Source organism: Podarcis tiliguerta (assembly GCF_965153285.1).
Source record: "Podarcis tiliguerta genome assembly, chromosome: 4".
In the NCBI taxonomy this organism is placed as follows: Eukaryota; Metazoa; Chordata; class Lepidosauria; order Squamata; family Lacertidae; genus Podarcis; species Podarcis tiliguerta.
This window is the reverse complement of record NC_139537.1, coordinates 11,625,654-11,648,337: the sequence shown is the minus strand read 5'-3', so window position 1 is coordinate 11,648,337 and position 22,684 is coordinate 11,625,654. Positions and strand designations below refer to the sequence as shown.

The 22,684-nt window shown below is 47.4% G+C and overlaps 1 protein-coding gene across 2 annotated transcripts; it reads right to left on the bottom strand.

Annotated features, from left to right (window-relative positions):
• Window positions 1–315: 315 nt before the first annotated feature.
• On the bottom strand, window positions 316–19,139 carry ANKRD42 (ankyrin repeat domain 42). 2 transcript variants are annotated; one of them, XM_083436573.1, is made up of 12 exons: window positions 18,994–19,139; window positions 17,147–17,313; window positions 16,395–16,502; window positions 14,567–14,686; window positions 13,227–13,362; window positions 11,290–11,490; window positions 8,087–8,212; window positions 7,284–7,389; window positions 6,492–6,661; window positions 4,418–4,544; window positions 2,630–2,777; window positions 316–900 (listed from the first exon to the last, which is right to left on the bottom strand). In XM_083436573.1, the coding sequence occupies exons 1-12, from the start codon at window positions 19,016–19,018 to the stop codon at window positions 751–753; spliced, it is 1,584 nt and encodes a 527-aa protein (XP_083292699.1). In that variant the 5' UTR covers window positions 19,019–19,139; the 3' UTR covers window positions 316–750. The 2 variants fall into 2 exon arrangements, with proteins under 2 accessions (XP_083292699.1, XP_083292700.1); XM_083436574.1 differs by having other exon boundaries at window positions 677–900; window positions 19,006–19,112.
• Window positions 19,140–22,684: the final 3,545 nt, after the last annotated feature.

Sequence of the window (22,684 nt, the reverse complement as noted above, 5' to 3'; positions counted from 1 at the left end):
AAGAGCTGCATGCATTTTGGGGGCTCTCTTGTGGGGGCATAGAGTCTTTGCAGGCTGTCTTGTTGAACTGCGATTCAAACATTTACCACTGCCAATGTCTGCTTTATTCAGCGATAGGCTAGCATTGATAACAGTTAACTGGAACTCCAGCAGTTGCAGGATGTGATGGGTACATTTCTTAACAATCTCAGTCTGTTTAGCTGGCTTTATTGTGCATGTTATTACTGTGCATAACACTGAAACGCTTTCTGTGGTTGAGAGCCACTTTAGGAATCTTGGCTGAGAAATAAGGTGGATATTAGATTTATACACATATAAAGAGAGAGAGAGAGTTTAACGAAGTGCTAATGTCTCTTAATTAGCAATCCATCTCAGTGGGGTCTTCTCCTGTAATGGCAACCTGCCTGCTACCACGTGCATCTAGGGGAGACCTGTGCCCCCTCCAGATATTGCTGGACTACAACTCCCATCACCCCGACTGAGATGCTGTTTGGGGAGGGCAGATGGGGAGTTGGAGTCCAAAACTTGAGGAGGGGCAGAGGGGTCTTCATCCCTGCTCTAAGCTTATATGAAAACTGGCATTTGTACCAGATGAATTGATGGAGAAGATATTTTCAGTTCAGTGAAGGAAGTGCATTTGCTTTGGGTAGATGAGAGCCTAGATAGAGCCCTGGCAGGACCTGCGTTTTTCAGCCAAACTCTTTCCCCTCTCATTCCAGCAAAAGGCCCGGGAGACCCTTTGCTCTCCTGTTAGTACAGTCTCACAAACACTCCGCTGGAGCTGCAGAAGGGCTTTTTCTTCAATTTCTTCTTCTCCTTTGCGACTTCAGGGGCTGCTCTACTAGTGTCGGAGGCTGCATTATCACAATCGGAGGGCGCTTTGCTCAGATCACCATCCCCCTGCAGAAGCAACGTTGAAAGTGTTAACCCACTGCCATGCTAACTGAAGAGGGGGCAATGGAAGGTCTTAAACATCAGGAAAGCACAGCGGTTTGCCTAGTTTGCACATAATACTAAACCATGGTTTACTAAAGCATGGCTTTGCACTACGGGTGAACCTGGCCCAGCAGCTCAGCTTATGGGTAAAGGTAGTTCATTGACCAAGGTTGGCTTATAAGCCTTTGTTAACATTAACTATAGCTTAGCGTTACCTGGTAACTTGGACTTCCTCCTTAACTGTGGTTAAGGACCAGGCACCACCCAAAAGCTCCAGAACCACGAGAGCAGCAAAAAATTCAAGCCATTCTATGGTTTATTAACTGTGGCTTATTTTCATGGGCGAAGCAGGCCAACGTTTGGTATTGAACTAGGGATGTAAACAATAGTGCAAATGAAGCCTCCTTTATGTATGTAGCTTCCAGGGGAGCAATAGCCACTTGCGTCTCTAATATTTCTTTGGTGTGCCGGTTTGTCACATCTGGCGTTGTCAAGTGTGGAAGCACTTCTTGACCTCTGCAGCTTCAGGCTGTGGATCGGGAAGTAATCTGCAAGGGGCTGGGCATGGTGGAACAGATTAAAGGCTTCCTTCACACAGAAAGATAGCACCACTGCCGTATGCCATCAGCTACTGTGAAAGCCCTAGGCAGGGATGGGGAACCTGTAGTCCGGCTACACCCCCAGAGTCACAACTCCTGCCATCCCTGGCCTTGCTGGCTGTGGTTGATAAGGCGTGAAGACCAACCGCATATTAATGTGACCAACAGGTTCCTCACCCTTCTATCACCCAGGATAAATACAGTGGTACCTCAGTTTTCGGACATCTCCATCTCTTTGCTTTTTGAACACCGAAAACCCAGAAGTAAATGCTTCGGTTTTTTAACATGCCTCGGAAGCCTAACTTCCTAGGCTGCCTCCTGTTTGAGTTTTCCATATTGAGTTTTCGGTTTTCAAACATTTCGGAAGTCGACTGGTCTTCCAGAATGGATTGTGTTGTGGCTCCCAGTACGTTTCCGAGCACAATTCAAAGTGTTGGTGCTGACCTTGAAAGCCCTAAACGGCCTCGGTCCTGTATACCTGAAGGAGCATCTCCACCCCCATCGTTCAGCCCGGACACTGAGATCCAGCGCCGAGGGCCTTCTGGCGGTTCCCTCATTGAGAGAAGTGAGGTTACAGGGAACCAGACAGAGGGCCTTCTCGGTAGTGGCACCCACCCTGTGGAACATTCCTTCGGATGTGAAGGAAATAAGCAGTTATCCTATCTTTAAAAGACATCTGAAGGCGCCCCTGTTTAGGGACGTTTTTAATATTTAATGATGTACTGTTTTTAATACTTGATTGGGAACTGCCCAGAGTGTCTGGGGAGACTCAGCCAGATGGGCAGGGTATAAATAATAAATTATTATTATTATTAAAAACTGAGGTACCACTGTAGAGTTGTACCTTGGTTCTCAAACGTAATCCATTCCGGAAGTCCGTTCGACTTCCAAAAACATTGGATAACCAAGGCGCGGCTTCCGATTGGCTGCAGGAGCTTCCTGCACTCATGCAGAAACCATGTCGGACGTTTGGTGCAGGACAGGCGTCAGCCGTCAACAGTCCACTGTTTGAGTGTTTGGGGATGCAGCATCTGCTTCCGCTGGCCTTGTTCTGCATTATCTGAAGAAATTGTGAGCAACACAAGGAGACTCACTGCTGTGACAGTGGGTGTGGGGATCTGGGGTTTCTCCTGCAGCTCTGTGAGTTTCCCGATCTCTTCCCGGCACTGATCCAGCTCTGCCTCCAGCTTCTCCCGTCGTAGCCGCTCGTACTCCAGCTGCTCCTGCAGATCACCAATGGTCCTGGAATCATAGGATTGTAGCGTTGGAAGAGGGGGTCATCATAGTCCAACCCCTGGCAATGCAGGAATCTCAACTAAAGAATCCATGGCAGGTGGCTACTCAAACTCTGCTTTAAAACCTCCAAGGAAGCAGAAACCCACCAACTTTCGAGGGAGTCAGTTCCACCGTCTCCCACTTTTACCTGCAGAAAACCAAGACGGCGCTGAGAAGACTTGAGAGCAGGGTTTGAATCCCCACTCAGCCAGGAAGCTCACTGGGTGACCTTGAACCGATCACCATCTCTTAGCCTAACCTACGTCACACGCTTGTGAGGGTGCAATGGGGAGGAAGAGAAAAACCATGTGCACCAGAAAAAGGTGGTATATAAATGTAATTTTAAGAAACCCTAATAAATACTACTTCCCGCTCCTCCCGTGCTCGGGTGGCGAACCTATTTGGGCTCATCCGCGAAAACAGATGGATCCTGATAGATTCCGACAAGCCTTGCGGGACCCTTCTCCTCCTGGTGACTCATTAGATGACCTTGTTGAGGACTGGAATAACCGGCTCTTGGCAGCCATTGATAAGATCGCGCCTAAGCGCCCTCTGCGACCCCGTCGAAACCAGGCCCCTTGGTTTACTGAGGAGCTCCGGAAAATGAAGCGGGATCTCAGACGGCTAGAGCAAGTATGGCGACGGACTCGTGACGGAGCCTCAAGAGCATCTTATAGGACGCTTATGAAAGCCTATGAGATGGCTTTGAAAGCTGCTAAGAAATCTTACTTTGCAGCTTCCATTGCATCCGCTAGCTCTCGCCCGGCACAACTTTTTAGAATAATTAGGTCAATAACGTCCTTAGGAGGACAACCAAATTTAAGCACAAATTTGACCCACAGCTGTGAGGTATTCGCGAGCTTTTTTGCGGAGAAAGTCCTGTTCCTCCGCCGTGACCTCCCTGCCAATTTAGATACAGTGACTGAACTGGAGGCCCCTCGACTGACTTCAGGTCCAGTGTTGGACCATTTCGATCGGATACTCCCTGCTGATGTGGATAGATTCCTCCAAGTTGGTAGGCCCACCACCTGCCTCCTTGATCCGTGCCTGTCTTGGCTGATTAGGGAGTGTCCAGATGTTGCGCGGACCCCCCTGGTTGAAATTATCAATTTCTCCCTTGACACGGGGACATTCCCAGGGGAACTGAAGGAAGCAGTAGTGTGTCCACTCTTAAAGAAAACTTCATTAAATCCCTTAGACCTATCCAATTACCGCCCAGTTTCAAATCTTCCATATCTGGGTAAGGTAATTGAGAGAGTGGTTGCTGAACAGCTTGGTAGGTTTCTGGAGGAAACATCGGCTTTAGATCCATTTCAATCCGGTTTGCGTCCTGGTTTTGGGACCGAGACGGCTCTGGTTGCCCTAACAGATGATCTCCGTAGACAACTGGATCGAGGCGGGTCAGGACTGCTGATCCTTTTAGATTTGTCAGCGGCCTTTGACATGGTCGATCATGATCTTCTGGACCACCGCCTCGCAGACGTGGGGATACAGGGCATAGCCCATAACTGGCTGTGCTCTTTTATCTCTGGTCGGGGACAGGGTGGCACTAAGGAGGAAATGTTTGGTTTTCACGAAAACCAGAGGCCGTGTTGCAAAGCTCCTACCTGAGAAGCTGCCTCTCTTTAATCTTGATCTGCCTCTCCTCAGGGGTGATCCCTCCCAGCTGCTTGTAGTCGCTGGTGGCGATTTCCAGGAGATTCTTCAGCTCTTCCATTTTCTGATAGGCTCTTTCTGCAAGAGACCGCAGAACATCAGTGAAGCCTGCTGGACCAGGCGAAACCCCATCTTGCCTAGCACTCTGTTCTCACGGCGTGTCTGAGGGGAAACTTCAAGCAACACCTGAGTGCAACAGCACTGTCCCTCCACCCTTCTCCACAGCTGGTATTCAGAGGCCTTCTGCCTCCAACATCAGAGGGAGAACTAAAAACATGTTGAAATACACATTTGTTAAGAAACCAGAAGCATTTTTACTTGGCATTGTAGGAGATGATATTAATAGACAGGATTGCAAGTTGTTTTTATATGCAATGGCAGCAGCAAGAATATTATTGGCACAAAAATGGAAGCAAGAAGAATTACTGACGAAAGAAGAACAGCAGGTGAAATTAATGGACTATGCAGAATTGGATAAATTAACAGGAAGGATTCGAAACCTGCGGGACCAGAGATTCTTAGAAGACTGGAGCAAATATATGAACTATTTGAAAAGCAATTGTAATGAACAGATTATGCTAGTAGGACTGCAAGAAGTTCTGTAAGGAGGACTATTGGAAATATTGCAAGAAAGACTACGAAGAGAATTGCTAGTTAATGGTAATTAAGAGTAATAGAGAAATTAATCACACTCTCTTGGCAACAAATAATATTATGCAGCAGTAATCATAGCAGTTATAACAGTAGAACATTTGAATATTTTCTGCATTTGCACTAGCAGGAAATTGTGAGCACACGTGTGTGGGTTTCTGCCCAAGGGGGAGCTACCAATCAGATGGAGCCGAGAGGTGCACCCCTATTACCCCAAGGTTCACACATAACTTGGAGTAATTTGAGATTATATTAGGATTTACCAGGAAAATTCAGATTTGTACATTTGTTTATCTTGTATATAGTTTTATTAGGGTCATTACTTTTTACTAAGTTGCATCACTCTTATTATTTGGATGTGTAGTATTCTTCATTATAATATTGCTTTGTGACGATCCAAATGACAAACAGATACAAACAAATGAATCTGAATGTGGGGGGAGGGGGAGGGAAATTAAGAAATGCAGAATAAGTGATAAAGAATGGGAAATCATCAGAGGTTGTTGATGGAAGTCTAAAATACTGTATAAGATAAGTTATGTTAAATGATTGTTGGAAATGATATGTAAAAAACCAATAAAAATGAATTTTTAAAAAAACAGCAGAGGGAGGACTTAGCCACTGTGTCTAGCATCCATTGCTAGCCTTCATCCTCTTTTTAAAGCCATCCAAGTTGCCAGCCATCACTGCTTCTGGTGGGAGCAAATCCCACGGCTTAACAATGTGCTGTGTGAAGAAATTATTTTGTCTGTCCTGAACCTTCCAACACTGAGCTTCATAGGGTGGCCCCAAGTTCTAGTGAGTTCTCTCTAGGTATCTGGCCCAAACCAGGAGGCCTCGTCCCCGACGCCTGTTCGCTAGGAAAACCACCTCTGAAAGAGAAGGTTATTAGGCAATGCAGGGAGAAGGGGTCTATCAGTGGCCGTTGGCTGTTGTGACTATTTGGATCCAGCAAGGCTCTTCCTACACCGTTTGGGCGGGGGGCTCCAGAACTTCCATCTGCGTGCAGCTGTCATGAACTGGCTGGACGCAGAGGAGTGGTGGCAGGTACCAGCTGGGGAAGAAGGCTCAGAGCCAGGGGAGGTGGGATGATGATGAGTGGTCAGAGGGAGGACTGGGAGGAGGAGGTGTCAGAAGCTAAAGGGGCAACAGTGTTTAGTGAGCAGGAAGAGGCTGTGGCAGAGAGCAGCCCAGAAGCAGAGGCAGAAGCAGAGGCTGGAGAGGAGAAGGCCCACAATCCTGGCTACAGGCCCATAAACATGGCTGCCCACCTGCCAGCTGATGCCGGGCAGGTGTCCACCTGCTGGACTTCCTACCCTTGTGCCCTTAGCCCTTTCCTCCCCCTAAACAGAGAGAGGAGGGCCCACAACTCACCGCGACTATCTGCTCGGTCCTGTTTCTTGCTATACACGTCGCTCTTGCTGTCGGTGCTCCCTTCCACGCCATGACTTTCAAAGAAGCGTGGGTCGTCGACGTCAATCTCCTCATCAGAGTCGTTCCCCATCTTTTGCCTTAGGTACTCCACAGCGGCCAGCTGGGCAAACCTACGCGGATCAGATTCCCGTTAGGAGGTCATTGGGGAACGTGAGACAGCAACCGGGGTTTCCGCCACCGATGGCAATTTGTGCTGTCTCCAGTTTAGCAGCAGCTCCCACTTAGAATCACAGAATTGCAGTGATGGCCCCAGGGGTCATGTGGTCCAGCTCCCTGCAATGCAGGAATCACAGGTGGCCACCCAAACTCTGTTCAAAAACCTCCCAACAAAGGAGAGTTCACCACTTGGAGAACATCCTCCCACCAGAGTCGCGCAGTTAATTGATTGGAGGATTGGAGGATCGTAAAGGGTTTAGACCCTTGGTTCTTCTGGCTGCACAGCGCAGCCTATACTGGCTGGCAGTGACTCACATACCTTTCCCAGCCTTAGCTCAAGATGCCAGGCATGTCGCATGCTGACAGCTTCTAGGAGCCACAAGTGAGAGCTGAGTGGAGGGTGAGGACCAAAGGTGCACACGCTCCCCCAGAACATTTCTCCCAGCAGAGCTTTGCAAACTGGATCTTCAATGTGGCAGAGTTAAATCAACCCAAACTGAAGCCCAGTGAGATTTAGTCCAGATTATCCACGACAAATCCCAAGAGAATCCCCAGCCAAGTGTTATAAACGGACACCTCTTGGCAACGTCTTTGGGTGTCTCTCCGGCGTCGTTGGGAATGTTGCAGTCCGCTTCCCTGTTGATCAGCCACTCCAGGACATGCAAATGACCTTGTCCAGCAGCTACAGGGTGAAAAAGAAGGAAATAAAATGTTAAAGGGAGCCATTTTCATTGAATGCAGCCATGTTCATCTGCGTGGCAGCAAAGCGACAAAGAATGTTGTGGCACTTTGAATTTACTACATCATAAGCTTTTTAGGGATGCGGGTGGCACTGTGGGCTAAACCACAGAGCCTATGTCTTGCCGATCAGAAGGTCAGCGGTTCGAATCCCCGCAACGGGGTGAGCTCCCATTACTCTGTCCCTGCTCTTGCCAACCTAGCAGTTTGAAAGCACGTCAAAGTGCAAGTAGATAATTAGGTACCGCTCTGGCGGGAAGGTAAACAGCGTTTCCGTGCACTGCTCTGGTTCGCCAGAAGCGGCTTAGTCATGCTGGCCACATGACCCAGAAGCTGTACGCCGGCTCCCTCAGCCAATAAAGCAAGATGAGCACCACAACCCCAGAGTCAGCCATGACTGGACCTAATGGTCAGGGGTCCCCTTTACCTTTAAGCTTTTTGTAGACCACAAGCCCCTGTCACCAGATGCCTGAAGCATTCTCCTATACTGGCAAGCATTTAATACACATGGAAGGATGCGAGCAAGTGGGAACAGAGGGAAATTAAATGCAAGAAGGGCAGAAATGCAGCCACTTTGAAAACAGGAGTGAATGATTTCAGTAAGAAGAGAACAGCAATATGAAAACACGACGCTCACTAACCTTTGTGCAAGAGTGTGGATCCCTGATCGTCCCTCTCATTAACAGTGATGATACGGTTTTCCAGCAATGTTCTTAATGTGTCCACGTCCCCTCTGAAAGCAGCATCGTGGCCTGGAAATGCTAAATCTATGCAGAGAGACAACAGAAGTTGTAGTAGCCCTCCGAATAGCAGTTTAAGAGCTCCACTAGGTTGGAAAAAAGTTCTAGAAAGCCAAACATTTCAACCAAGAGTGATGGAGCCCGGGCAATCCACGAAAAGCTAGATTCTCTGATCTTTGCAACTTAGGCAAGTCGATCAGTTTTCACTGGGAGGGTGTGATTTACTCATGCCTCCAAGGTGAATATGGCTAGAATAGCATCTGAATCAATGGCTGCTAGTCACAATTGCTATATTCTACCTCCATTGTCAGGGAGGTTAAACCACAGAGCCTAGGGCTTGCTGATCAGAAGGTCGGCGGTTCAAATCCCCACGACGGGGTGAGCTCCCGTTGCTCGGTCCCTGCTCCTGCCAACCTAGCAGTTCGAAACCATGAAGTGCAAGTAGATAAATAGGTACCACTCCGGCGGGAAGGTAAACAGCGCTTCCGTGTGCTGCTCTGGTTCGCCAGAAGCGGCTTAGTTATGCTGGCCACATGACCCGGAAGCTGTACACCGGCTCCATCAGCCAATAAAGCGAGATGAGCGCCGCAACCCCAGAGTCGGCCACGACTGGACCTAATGGTCAGGGCTCCCTTTACCTTTACCTCCATTGTCAGAGGTAGTGTGCCTCTGAATCCCACTTGCTAGAAATCAAAAACTGGGGAGAGTTCCTGTTGAACTCAGGTCCTGTTTGAAGGCTTTCTTTGGCCCACATATCAGGTCTTTCTTTATGTTCTTAATATTCAATCACCCTCAATGCAAACACACAGCGGTCTCAGAGGAGACTGTATTGCCACATCCCAGCATGAAACCTTGTTGCCTACTTCCTCTTATTTTGCAGAACGTAATCAACAGTTCTCGCTTCAATTTATTCTCAATTTGCTAATCACCGGGAGTCACTGAAGGACTTTGAAGACTTGTCCTCCCGGTCAATGGCTAAGCGACCCAGCTTGTGTCTTCAAGAGCATCACTCACCCACTTCCAAGTGCATCTTTGCATAAGGACTAGAAACATGCTCCTCTTTTAAATTCCTTTCAAGACAAATTCCGAGCCTAGTATTCAAGCTGAGTAACCCTCTTTCCTGCCACCTCTTGTTGAAGCACCCTTAACAAACTACAATTTTCTGATTTACATCAGGTGGCAAAATGTCGTGAACCAGCCCTGGACTGAACTCAGGGCACTTCTGGTTCTTAAGACCAATTGAGGAAGATGATTCATAACAAGAGCTACTCAGGGCTTTCAGCTAACCCTCTTTTGTTTTCCAAATTCACGGAAGGAATGGTTGATAAAAATTATTATTTGAGAGGGCCAAGTAACGTGTTTAAGAGAAAAATCATTGTTGATATTTATTAAGGATTAGAAACTTCAAGTGGACCTTTTACGTGAAAGAGAAGATTAACTTGTGAGACTGAAAAAATATTGGCTTCTAGAAAATAGAATAGTTAATGAGTGAAAACTATTTTTAGCTGACAGAGAACCAGAAGCCTTTTTATCCTTTCCCATTTTCTTTTCTTTCTCTTTCCCCCTTTCTTTTACTTTCTCCTTTTCCCCTCTCTTTGTTCTTCTCCTTTTTATATTAGATTTTTAAAGTATTTGTTTTATTTTAGTGTATTATAAAAAAAATACTTTGTATTGGGTATTGTATTGATAAGTACAGTTGTACCTTGGTTGTGGAACAGAATCCGTTCCAGAAGTCCATTCGACTTCCGAAAACGTTCAACAACCAAGACGCGGGTTCCGATTGGCTGCAGGAGCTTCCTGCACTCAGTCAGAAGCCACAGAAGCTGCACCAGACATTTGGGTTCCAAATAACGGTCACAAACCAGAACACTCACTTCCAGGTTTGTGGCGTTCGGCAGCCAAAACGTTTGAGTCGCAAGGCGTTTGGGATCCAAGATACGACTGTATCAATAAAATAGGCCTAAAAATAATACAGTGGTACCTCAGGTTACAGTCGCTTCAGTTTACAGACTCCGCTAACCCAGAAATAGTACCTCGGGTTAATAACTTTGCTTCAGGATGAGAACAGAAATTGTGCTCCGGTGGTGCAGCGGCAGCGGGAGGTCCCATTAGCTAAAGTGGTACCTCAGGTTAAGAACAGTTTCAGGTTAAGAACGGACCTCCAGAACAAATTAAGTTCTTAACCCAAGGTAATTTTAAAAACCTCATGGTGGACTGGGACCAGAAAGAGAGACTTTTCAGTGTCCATTACCAGATTCTGGAATTCTGGCCCTTGCCCCTTCCTTGATGATCTTCCATCATGGTGTAAGACCTTTCTTCTAGGGAGGCCTTCTGTGATTGGTAATTTCAGTGACAGGTTTTTACTGTCGCTATTATACAATATATGATATTTTTATTGTCATTGTCCCATGCAGAACAATGAAATTGAAAAACTACATAAAACTACTACAAGACTATATAAAACTACATAAAACTTCATAAAAACTACATAAAACATTCAAAAATCCCTAAAAACTCTGAAACTCCATTTTAAAATACACTATACTATAGAAACCCCTTATGCTGCGTTTAGACCCAGAATTGCATTTGCGGAGAAACTATTTATCAGGCGGCTAGTCCTGGCCTTTATAACCCTATACCTTCTCCCAGAAGGCAGAAGCTGAAAGAGATCATTTCCGGGGTGCGTACTATCCTGTGCTATCTCTGCGGCTTTCTTATGGCACCTGGCAGCATAGATTTGATCTAAGGTGGGAAAAGTGCACCCAATTATTCTCTCTGCAGTCTTTACAACCCTGGATAGCATTGTTTTTTCCCTGGCCGTGCAGCTCCCAAACCACACACACAGACCATAAGTTAATACGCTCTCAATGGTAAAATGCCATCAACAGGTCCTTTGAGAGATTGTTTTTCCGGAGGATTCTCAGAAAATATAACCTCTGCTGTGCTGTCTTATGACCTTACATATGATTATCTAAAGTGTGTGTGTGTGTGTGTGTGTGTGTGTGTGTGTGTTGGCTGTCAGGGATTGAACCTGGGACCTTGTGCATACAAGGCAAATGCTCCACCACTGAGCTATGGCCCATCCCTCGCAACCAGGTACTCACAGTCCTCCTTTTGCAATTCGCCTTTCTGTTTCTCCAGATTGTCAATGTAGTTGACCACGCTGTCCTTGTAGAACCTCTCTGCCAGGTCTCCTGGGGTGTCCCCGTGGTCGTTTCTGGCTTTCAAGGCATGGAGGAGTGTGGGCATCTTGCTCACCAGGAACTTGAAGCAATGCAAATGACCCTCCATTGCCGCCAGGTGAACTATTAGGAAGATTGTTTTGACTGTTAATATATTTTTACATAAAAAGACTTATTTTGTACTGCTTTTCTAGGCAGCGAGGCTTCTCAAGGTGCTTTACAAGTTAAAAACCCGCAGATTTTTTAAAAAATGCAGTCCACTAAATAGCAGCGTTAAACGTTCTCTTTCAACACACACACACACACACAAAAACCACCTCTGTGACAGTTAAAACTACAATTAGCACTGTTACTCGGTGGAAAGTAGAGTGAGGAACGTATTGGTGCAGAGTTCTGCAGATTAGATGCAAAAATGCATTTAACTTTATGTGTAGTTTGTCCCACAGACCAGCAAGCTAACAATATTCAAACAGAAAACATCTTCTCCAGCACCTGAATACAATTTATGGGATTTTTCCCAGTGGCAGCAATAACATCCACCTATAAATTGAATGGGGTGTATGGGGTGTTAGGGGAAGGATAGTACCCAGGTGGGGGGGACACATCATGCTCCTTCTGGGGTAGTTTGTCCACCTTTGGTCCCCACCCTGCACTCAGATCTCACCTGTGGCCCCTAGATGCTATCAGCATGCGACAATAACCACACCCCAGGAAACGGCTCTGACTGGCCGGCTAAACCAGGTGAGGGTAGCCGATGGGTCTCAAACACTCGGGGAGTTAGGGGATTCCCCTGCATGCAAAGATAGGCTCTGGTGGGTTGAGTTTACAAGACCAATAGTAGGTTCAACGGTTATGAAGCCAGTTTCTGCACAAGCAGAAATGAGGGGCAGGTGAGGCTCATCAACCTGGGAAGGGAGCCCATCTAGGAGAAGGAAAATTCTGATCCTAAACCTCTGCTGCCTTGTGGGGTGGGGTATCTTCAGGAAAAGAAAGGGCTAAGGATCAAACCCTGCATGAATCCAGAGCGAAGTCCCTAAGACGGCTGGTTAGTGTCAGTGCTTGTAAAAAGCAAAAAAAAGGTCCTGACCTCCCTTTGTTGCCTCAGCCTGGTCCTCGGACCCTTGTCAGCATAAAAGAGTCCACGAGAAAAGTATCCTTGCAGAGTACTTTCTGCTTTTATTCTTAAAAGTCTTTCTGCAAAAGTGACTGACCAACTGCACACACATCAACACTACCAGCTTTCACTAAAGAGCCAACCAACCCCAAAACCAAACTAACATTTCTCACTCTATATATACAACCCGGTGCAGGCTGCTGACCCAGCTTTTTTAAGCATTAAAGAAACAGCAGCCAATTTTTAGCCTTGTATGCCTCCTTCCAGCAACTCCTGCATCCCAGCTGGTGCCAAATATCTGGATCCTTTGGACCACATCAGCAAGGCTGAAATGGGATTCTTGTCATCTGGGCAGCCCAGGACCTCCCTACACACTGGCCAGGCTTGTTGCCCCGGGGAGATCACTTCAGTACTGCTAATGCAGCAGTTTGACTTCACCCCCAGAAGGGCACTCCATTATCTCTTGAGACCAATGGATGCCAATAACAAGAAAATGAATTGTTGTGGGTTGTTGAGAAGAGAAGAAGGAGAAAGATTGTTACCCAAGTGGAATTCTGTTGCACAAGTGGAGAGGCAGCATTGGATATGACCCAAATTTTGCAAAAGTACACATAGAAACATTGCACTTTCCACCATCACTGACCCAGGTTATTCTCGCTATCTGTCTCTCTGTAACAAAGAGATTCCCCTCTTATCCTTATTCCCCAGTCCATTACAATGATCATCCCCCCCCCCCTTTCTGTACCTGGAAGATTTCCATTGTTGTCCACATCATCTAAAGTAGCTCCCCATCTAAGAAGAAGCTGGACGCAGCCCAGCCGGCCGTGAAAAGCAGCCTTGTGAATTGGCTTCCAATCGTGCCTGTCAGAAACGTTGACGTCCTGGTTTCAAAGAGGAAAAGCAGATTTGTTAAATCTCCAGATTTTAAGTTGGGGAAGTGGATGTTGGTAGACCTCAAAGAACTGGGCATGGAAGATGCCACCATTCCCAGAAATGGGAAATTTCAGCCTGACATCTAAGCCTCCGGAGGAAGGCCTGCCCCCAAAATGGGGGTCAGGCCACTGCAGACCCCAAACCATTGAGTTTCCCATAATCTTGTAGCAGAGTGGAGCTTGTTACAGCCCATTCCCCCATGAGGTCAGAGCATGAGACCATAAAAGAGTCCTGCTAGATCGGACAAAAAGCCCCCTAAAAAAAGGCTTGCTAGATGTGCCTAAAATTACTATACAGGCCACTAGCCCTCTTCCCATATTGGCCAACCAAATGCCTTCAGGAAGTCCCAAAGCAAGACGTCCCAATTTCATGCTGCAATGCCCCACACCCACACCCAAAAAAGCGCTTTCTACAAGGCAGCAATCTTAAGCAGCACCCCAAAATGCACATTTTTGGATGCTGTGCCTGAAAAGCACTTTTTTTCCAAGGGTAAACCACAACATGAAATTGTGTGAGATCAAGGCATCCAAAATGGCCGCCGTTCTCTTGCAAGAAAAAAATGGGAAGATGGCTTCTTGGAAGACTGTGTCCTGAATTTGGCCGTTTAGATGTTGGAGGGTATGTTATTATTAATCACAAAGGAGGGGCAGGATTTTCACCAGGACTGCAAGTTAGGTAAAGCAGGCTTAACCCTTTCTTCCTCTTCACCCCCACCTTCCAAGGTCCCAGCAAAAATTTCCGGTAGCACCTTTTAGCCCCAAGACGAGATTATTTTCATGGGGGCCACAGTAGCAGGCAGAACACTTAACTCTTTCCTCTCCTTGACTGACAATCAGGTCTCCCGCTTGGTGGCTATTAAAATGTTTAAAACAACCATGGCATTTGGCGTGGCATGGTTAGCATCATGTTGACTTTGGCCCTCAGCCATGAAGACCAACGAGTGGCCTTTGGCCAGTCATGATCGCTCAGCCTAATCTACCTCACAGGCTTGTTTTGAAGATAACTTGGGGGAAAGGATTGACCTTTTCGGGTGCTTTGAGATCCATTTAGAGGAAGGGCAGGCTAAAAAGGCATAAATGAGTCAATGGAAATAGAAGCATGCCAATCCTCAGGAGAGGAGCCGGGGAAGGGCAAGACGAGCGTTTTCCTTACTACTCCGCTCCGCAGAATCGTTTGCAAAGTGTATGACTGCCCGTGGGTCGCTGCCAGATGGGCGGGAGTGCAGCCTCGGTCATCTTGAGTTCCAAGATCTACTCCATGAAGAAGAAGGGACTGTGAATACACAAAGCAAAGTTCCTAGTCTCAAATTTGATCCTGAAACACAAATTCCTTAACCTAAATTATAGCATTTAGTAGAGACACTTTGATGTTATACAGTAGTAACCAAAGAATACCCCTCTTGTGGGCTTCCCATAAGCATCCTATTGGCCACTCTGAAAATGAGTTGCTGGACTAGATGGGCCATTGGCCTGATCTAGCATAAAGTAAAGGTAAAGGGACCCCTGACCATTAGGGCCAGTCGTGGCCGACTCTGGGGTTGCGGCGCTCACCTTACTTTATTGGCCGAGGGAGCCGGCGTCCAGCTTCCGGGTCATGTGGCCAGCATGACTAAGCCGCTTCTGGCGAACCAGAGCAGCGCATGGAAACGCCGTTTACCTTCCTGCCGGAGCGGTACCTATTTATCTACTTGCACTTTGACGTGCTTTCAAACTGCTAGGTTGGCAGGAGCAGGGACTGAGCAACGGGAGCTCACCCCGTTACGGGGATTCGAACTGCTGACCTAGAGCCTAGAGTCCTAGGCTCTGTAGTTTAACCCACAGCGCCACCCGCGTCCCTGCCTGATCCAGCATAGTGCTTCTTATTTTCTTATACCTTGTCCATTTTACAACGTAAGATAGCAAGATAGGTAGCTATATATTTTCTTTTCTTTTCTTTTCTTTGATAATTAATTTTCCAAATTCTGTTCTGTCGCCTAGCCTTCCTCTGGGCCCTGACTTGCTCTCTTGGAGCGCTAGCCGCTGTGGAGTAGGCTAAGGTCGGGCCTGGGCTCAGCCACGTGTCCTTGCCTTCCCAGTGCTCTCCTACCTCTTGTCCTCAGTGGCACGGCAAGGTCGGGGCTCCCCTCATTTTTCTCCTTCCCCTTTCCCTCTCTTCCTTCTCCTCCTCTCCTCCTCCCCCCTGTGTCAGCTCCGGAGCACAGCTGGGCAGTCGGCTGGGTGGCTGGGTGCTCCCGCTCCTGGCTCGATTTGGGTCATGGAGGGGGGGGCAGCGGTTCCCCCAGTTGACACGGCGGGTGTCCCTGGTTCCCCCTTGGCAGTGGCGGTGGCAGCAGCAGTCTCAGCAGCCTGGAGCCAGCCTGGTAGCACAGTTGGCTCTGGCTGGTTTCAGGAGCTGCTCGCTGCCGTGGCATCTGCCATTTTGCCTCGCCAGAAGTCCCCATATGACGTGTCTTGTGTTGCTGAACTAATCATGCACCATTCATTCCCTACTAATAAATCTACAACACTTAAAATATAAATCCGGGGACATTAATTGAAATCTGGGGACATTCCGGGGATGGATTTTGTCCGGGGACAGATTTGTAAATCCAGGGACTGTCCCCAGGAAACGGGGACGTCTGGTAACCATTGGCTAGGGAGAGTACCAAGGGCCAGATAGACAGACTTGGGGGGGGGGCACATTTGGGCCTGAGATTCCCCACTCCCAATCGAATCCACTTACAAAGCCATCAAATCTAGTGGCCACCACCACATCCATGTGTGAATTGTGTGCAGCCATCCTCTCTTTAATCTGCCTTGAATCTTCTGCTATCCATCGTCACAGCCTTATATTTTGAGAAAGGGAGATGCGTTTCTCTCAATCCACCCACCTGAGACCAAAACCCCAGAGCTTACAACAGTGGCAAATGTGAAACGAGAAGGGGTTTATAAACCCCCTTATCTGAATCCAGCCTCGACCATGAGTGAACAAAGATGCTTACCTGCATACAGGCATCCTGACCTTTGATGGCAGCAAGGTGAGCCGCCGTCCAGCCTCGGCCTGTCACCGCCGTCTTATCAGCTCCATTCCAGAGCAGCCACTGAAAGCACTGCAAGGAAAACAGATTTGCAACCCTTGTAAGGGATGCTGAGCAGTGTAACTCTGAAAAGGGCTAAACTACAGTGCCCAGAATTCCTTGAGGAAATAATGTGCTCTGAATGTGCCTTAAAGGGAAGCGGGTGGTGCTGTGGTCTAAACCACTGAGCCTCTTGGGCTTGCCAATCAGAAGGTCGGCCATTCGAATCCCCGTGATGAAGTGAGCGCCCATTGCTCTGTCCCAGCTCCTGCCAACCTAGCAGTTTGAAAGCACGCCAGTGCAAGAAGATAAATAGGTACCGCTGTGGTAAATGGCGTTTCTATGCGCTCTGGTTTCCGTCACAGTGTCCTGTTGCGCCAGAAGCGGTTTAGTCATGCTGGCCACATGACCCAGAAAGCTGTCTGTGGACAAACGCCAGCTCCCTCAGCCTGTAAACGAGATAAGCGCCGCAACCCCATAGTCGCCTTTGACTGGACTTAACCGTCCAGGGGTCCTTGACCTTTTACCTTAAAGGCATAATGTGTATGCAGCCTCAGTCTTTACCCTGGCAAAGCCATAGGTCTCTTTGTTGTTTTCTCAGACATTTAGTAGGGTCAATAGAGACTGCATAATGATATCCCTTTTTCCCTTCACAGTAACCTGGGACAATCTCTTACCTCCAGGCTCCCAGAATGGGCCGCCCAATGCAAGGGTGTAAAATTGTAGACCGGATCCACTTCATTAATGCTGGTTCCACATTTCACCATCTCCTGAAGTTGTTCTACGTTCCCAGCTCTGACTGCATCATGAATGCTCTTGAACCTGGGCTTCTTCTTCGGAGCTTCTGGAGAAGAGCAACAGACCTCCTACTCACTAAGTAGCACAGTTGGGGGGGGGGAGAGACAGTAGAATGGGGCAAAATTCAGCGGTGGCCGTTGTCAAGCCATGAATGCCCAACTTTCCTTTGACTCAATCCTTCACCAGGATTCATGGAAGTGGTGGTGGTGACTGATATTGATATGAACACAGAGATCCAGCGGTGAGGGCCTTCTGGCGGTTCCCTCATTACAAGAAGCCAGGTTACAGGGAACCAGGCAGAGGGCCTTCTCAGCAGTGGCGCCCGCCCTGTGGAACGCCCTCCCTTCAGATGTCAAGGAAATAAGCAGCTATCTTGTTTTTAAAAGAAATCTGAAGGCAGCCCTGTTTAGGGAAGTTTTAAATATATAACGCTTGATTGCTAGACGCCCAGAGTGGCTGGGGAAACTCAGCCAGATGGGCGGGGTATAAATACAGTGGTACCTCGGGTTACATACGCTTCAGGTTACATACGCTTCAGGTTACAGACTCCGCTAACCCAGAAATATTACCTTGGGTTAAGAACTTTGCTTCAGGATGAGAACAGAAATAGTGCTCCGGTGGCGCGGCAGCAGTGGGAGGCCCCATTAGCTAAAGTGGTGCTTCAGGTTAAGAACTGATTCAGGTTAAGAACGGACCTCCGGAACGAATTAAGTACTTAACCTGAGGTACCACTGTAATAAATATTATTATTATTATTATTATTATTATTATTATTATTATTATTATTATAAGTAGCAGTAGTCGGACCTACAACTAAGGATATAAAATCATAGCATCATAGAGTTGGAACCCTGAGAGTTATCTATCCCAACCCCGTGCAATGCAGGAATCTCAACTAAAGCATCCATGGCAGACGACCATCCAACCTCTGCTTAAAAACCTACAAGGAAGGAGACTCCACCAGCGGAGAGTCCATATCAGTGGTGTGGAATTGCAGTGAAGAGGAGAGCAGTGTTTTTGTTGTTTCCTGGATTTCTTTCTTCTTTCTAATGCTAGGAAATTTAAAGGAAAGTGTATGCCCTACTGGGATACACTCTGTACATGCTCAAGGCACACATAGTTTCCTGCTGGAAGGCGCAGGTTCTGGAGATCCATTGGCACACTTTGTCCAATGGCACATTTTTAAAAAACACATTATTATTCACTCACATAACACACCCCATTTTCTTTTGTTAATGAATTTTTTTGTTAATTATTTTTTTTTTGTTAATGAATTTTTAATTTTGTTAATGAATTTCTCCACTGCCCTTCAGCATCAAGGGGTTCTAGGGTCACTTAACAAAGACAATAAGAAAAGCAAGGAGTGGATCCAGGGTTTGTCCTCCTCAGCACTGAAATTAATGGACACGGCTAACTTCAATGGGCCTCCTCTGAGTAGGAAGAACACTGTATACAACCTACCTTAACGGAGCCAACAAAGCAATAATTAATAGCAGGGTTTGTTTGTTTTGAGGGGGGGGAGAGACATAGTGAACCAATCAATCCACAGAGGGGGGAACGCACTCTGAATATGCTCAGAGGAGCTTGACAGGAGGAGGTGGAATTTTTTTTCCGGAAACAAAAAGGGGGTAGCCCTCTACAGAGTAGGAAAACAGGAGGAGGAGGAGGAGATATTTTGGGGTTGTTGCCCACCCACACCCCAAAATATAGACAAGGCAGGTCTCACCCACTGGGGTACCCTCATCAGGCATGGTGCTTTGTTCAGGGCAGAGCCCCCCAACCCTCAGTTATCTCAGCGTCCTTCTTCCTCCTCTTTCTGGCTCCTTTGCGGTTGCTGCTGCAGGAGCGTTGCCATGGAGACAGTGTACACTTCCTGCGATGCTCCCTCGAGCCTGCTGCCTGGGCTTAGGGGGAGCTGTGGGGTGTGTGTGTGTGTGTGTGTGAAGGTGTGGGGAGCGAGAAAGGGAATCAGTTGGCACCAGTTAAGTCTCAGGCAAAGCAAAAGCATAGCTTTCTCTAGTCAAGGGACAGGAAGTCGATTTCCTCGCCTCAACCCCTACGGGGAAAAGCCAAAATGATCACAGGTGGCTCACCTGTACGTAGCTTCCTTTCTCCATCAGTCCTTCCTGCAAGCCCCACAGGGCCTCACACAACTCCTCCGCTATCCTCTAACCAGACAAGTGGCTTTATCACGGTTCAAAGACATCTTTCAGCTCAGGCCAAAACAAAACGTGTAGTTTTGCTTGCTCTCCTCCCACAGAATTGTTGTTTATATGATTGTCTTTTTCTGCTTATTTTCATTACTTCATTCCCAACTCTGAGATTGAAAATGCTGTTAGTACTGCAAATAACACCCCACTTTATTTGTTCCCATCCCAACTGTTACCGGAAAAATCCGAGGGCTCCCTTGGACAAAAAGTAAAGACACCAACCAGAGTAAATTGGAGCAAATCAGCAGCCTGTAGGCTTGGCCTTTATTGTACTGTTGCAGCAGGGTGTTCCCCTCACTCGCAGGAGAGAGGAAAGACCCAGAACAATGGTGTGCAAGACCTTAAAAAACTTTTGAAATTCCCCTCCTCTAGGTCAAGCCCACCCCCAGAAACATCATGCATACATTACAGAAAGGAGGGGTTGAGGGAGGAGTTGTGGTGGTAACCTGAGTGTCCTGTCACCTGGCTGGTTCCTCCTTTCCCCCCTCCCCATGAGTACTTTCCAGGTGACAAAGGGGAGCTTGCAGTTTCCTGCCCCCTGATGGGAAATCCAATCACTGTTCTTTTGTTATAGTCCGTGTTGAATCCACTCCTGTATGCAGGGTTGATGGTCTTTTGTCTAGGACCATCAGGGTTGGCATAGCAACTGGGCAGGGCTCCTGTGGATGTGCTCCTATGCTCCAGGGATTATGGTGGCCTGTATCAAACCTTCCCCATTTTGTAGTCCTTCCTTCATGGAGTAAAATAAAAGTGGAACAGTGCAAATCTGATGTATGGTTGATTTTCTATGAATTTATAACAGAAGTGTAGCATATGTAGTGTGTGAGTGTGAGTGTGTGTGAAGTCTGTACAAACTGAATGATGGGGGGGGTGTTCCTGCTACACCACCTTTCTCTCCCCCACCCCATTTGATTTTCAAAACAAACCTGTGAGAATGAGTGCTCTGCCTAGGGTTCATGGGGATTGGAACCTGGGTCTTGTCAGTCCTAGCCCAACACTCTTTTAACTACTACACCCCACAAGACTGTGTCCTTTTTGGTGTCAGTTGATGGGAGACTTAAAAGGCTAACTCTACTGGTACAGTTTGGGGAGCTTCTCTTAAGTCCAACGTCTCATCAGAGTGGTGTGTGCTCTAGTTATCTCCCGCTTGGACTTCAACGCACTCTACGTGGGGCTACCTTTGAAGGTGACCCGGAAACTACAACTAATCCAGAATGCAGCAGCTAGACTGGTGTCTGGGAGTGGCTGCCGGGACCACATAACACCGGTCTTGAAAGACCTACATTGGCTCCCAGTACGTTTCCTAGCACAATTCAAAGTGTTGGTGCTGACCTTGAAAGCCCTAAATGGCCTCGGTCCTGTATACCTGAAGGAGCGTCTCCACCCCCATCGTTCAGCCCAGACACTGAGGTCCAGCGCCGAGGGCCTTCTGGCGGTTCCCTCACTGCGAGAGGCCAAGTTACCAGGGAACCAGGCAGAGGGCCTTCTCGGTAGTGGCACCCACCCTGTGGAACATTCCTTCGGATGTGAAGGAAATAAGCAGCTATCCTATCTTTAAAAGACATCTGAAGGCAGACCTGTTCAGGGAAGTTTTTAATATTTAACGCTGTACTGTTTTTAACACTTGATTGGGAGCCGCCCAGAGTGGCTGGGGAAACTCAGCCAGATGGGCAGGGTATAAATAATAAATTATTATTATTATCTTAAGTCCAATGCTTCTCTTAAGCCACCTCTAAGACCTTCTTGCGTGTTGAGCTCTGTAGTCGGCACCCCAAACAAGTCCAGCTTTTTAAAATAAATAGGTTCCTAGTCCTTATTGCTGTGATGGTCACCTCCAGCACACAAGGGTATAGACTTGGCGAAAACTTTAACCTGAGAGGGGCAACAACAGATGGTTGCCAGTTGCCCAAGGCCAATGGCAGAACCATGCTTGTTGCATCATAGAATTGGAAGGTCATCAGTCCAACCCCCTACAGTGCAGGAATCTTTTGCCCAGCGTACGACTCGAACTCACCACCCCAAGATTAAGAATCTCATGCTCTACTGAGCGTGCTTCTTCCCCATGTGTGTTAAGAATATAAAGTAGCATGCATGTATTCTCAACAACTTGGGTCCAAGAAACTTTAAGAGGAGCGCTGTTGGCGGTCTTAGAGGCCCTACTCGCCTCAGCCGGAAGTCGGGCATTTAGTGTCGCTGGTTCATGCCGTGGGACACTTTCAGCAGAGGTCCAGCTGCCATCCTTTGCTTTTCATAGAATCATAGAATCATAGAGTTGGAAGAGACCACAAGGGCCATCGAGTCCAACCCCCTGCCAAGCAGGAAACACCATCAGAGCACTCCTGACATATGGTTGTCAAGCCTCTGCTTAAAGACCTCCAAAGAAGGAGACTCCACCACACTCCTTGGCAGCAAATTCCACTGTCGAACAGCTCTTACTGTCAGGAAGTTCTTCCTAATGTTTAGGTGGAATCTTCTTTCTTGTAGTTTGGATCCATTGCTCCGTGTCCGCTTCTCTGGAGCAGCAGAAAACAACCTTTCTCCCTCCTCTATGTGACATCCTTTTATATATTTGAACATGGCTATCATATCACCCCTTAACCTCCTCTTCTCCAGGCTAAACATGCCCAGCTCCCTTAGCCGTTCCTCATAAGGCATCGTTTCCAGGCCTTTGTCCATTTTGGTTGCCCTCCTCTGGACACGTTCCAGTTTGTCAGTGTCCTTCTTGAACTGTGGTGCCCAGAACTGGACACAGTACTCCAGGTGAGGTCTGACCAGAGCAGAATACAGTGGCACTATTACTTCCCTTGATCTAGATGCTATACTCCTATTGATGCAGCCCAGAATTGCATTGGCTTTTTTAGGCAGCATCAATAGGAGTATTTTGACTTTCAGGTGCCCCTTAAAGATCTTTTTTATGCCAACAGGACTTTGCAGATTAGCTGTTTTTCATTAAACAGTCACCTTAATGATTATCTGTAATTTTATTTTTATATACCACCCTGATGTTTTCACCGTATAGCAGCATGAAAACACTTTTATACGTAAATAACAGAAAACCAGGAACCAATTTTGGCTTTTACTACTGAAGCTTCTGAGCAAGGCGTGTTCAGGAAACATGATTCAGCTGTTTACATTGAGAATTGTGGCTTGAGAAGAAAAACAAAAGCCATTATCGTTCACCCTTGGCAAAGTGGGTCAGCAAGAACT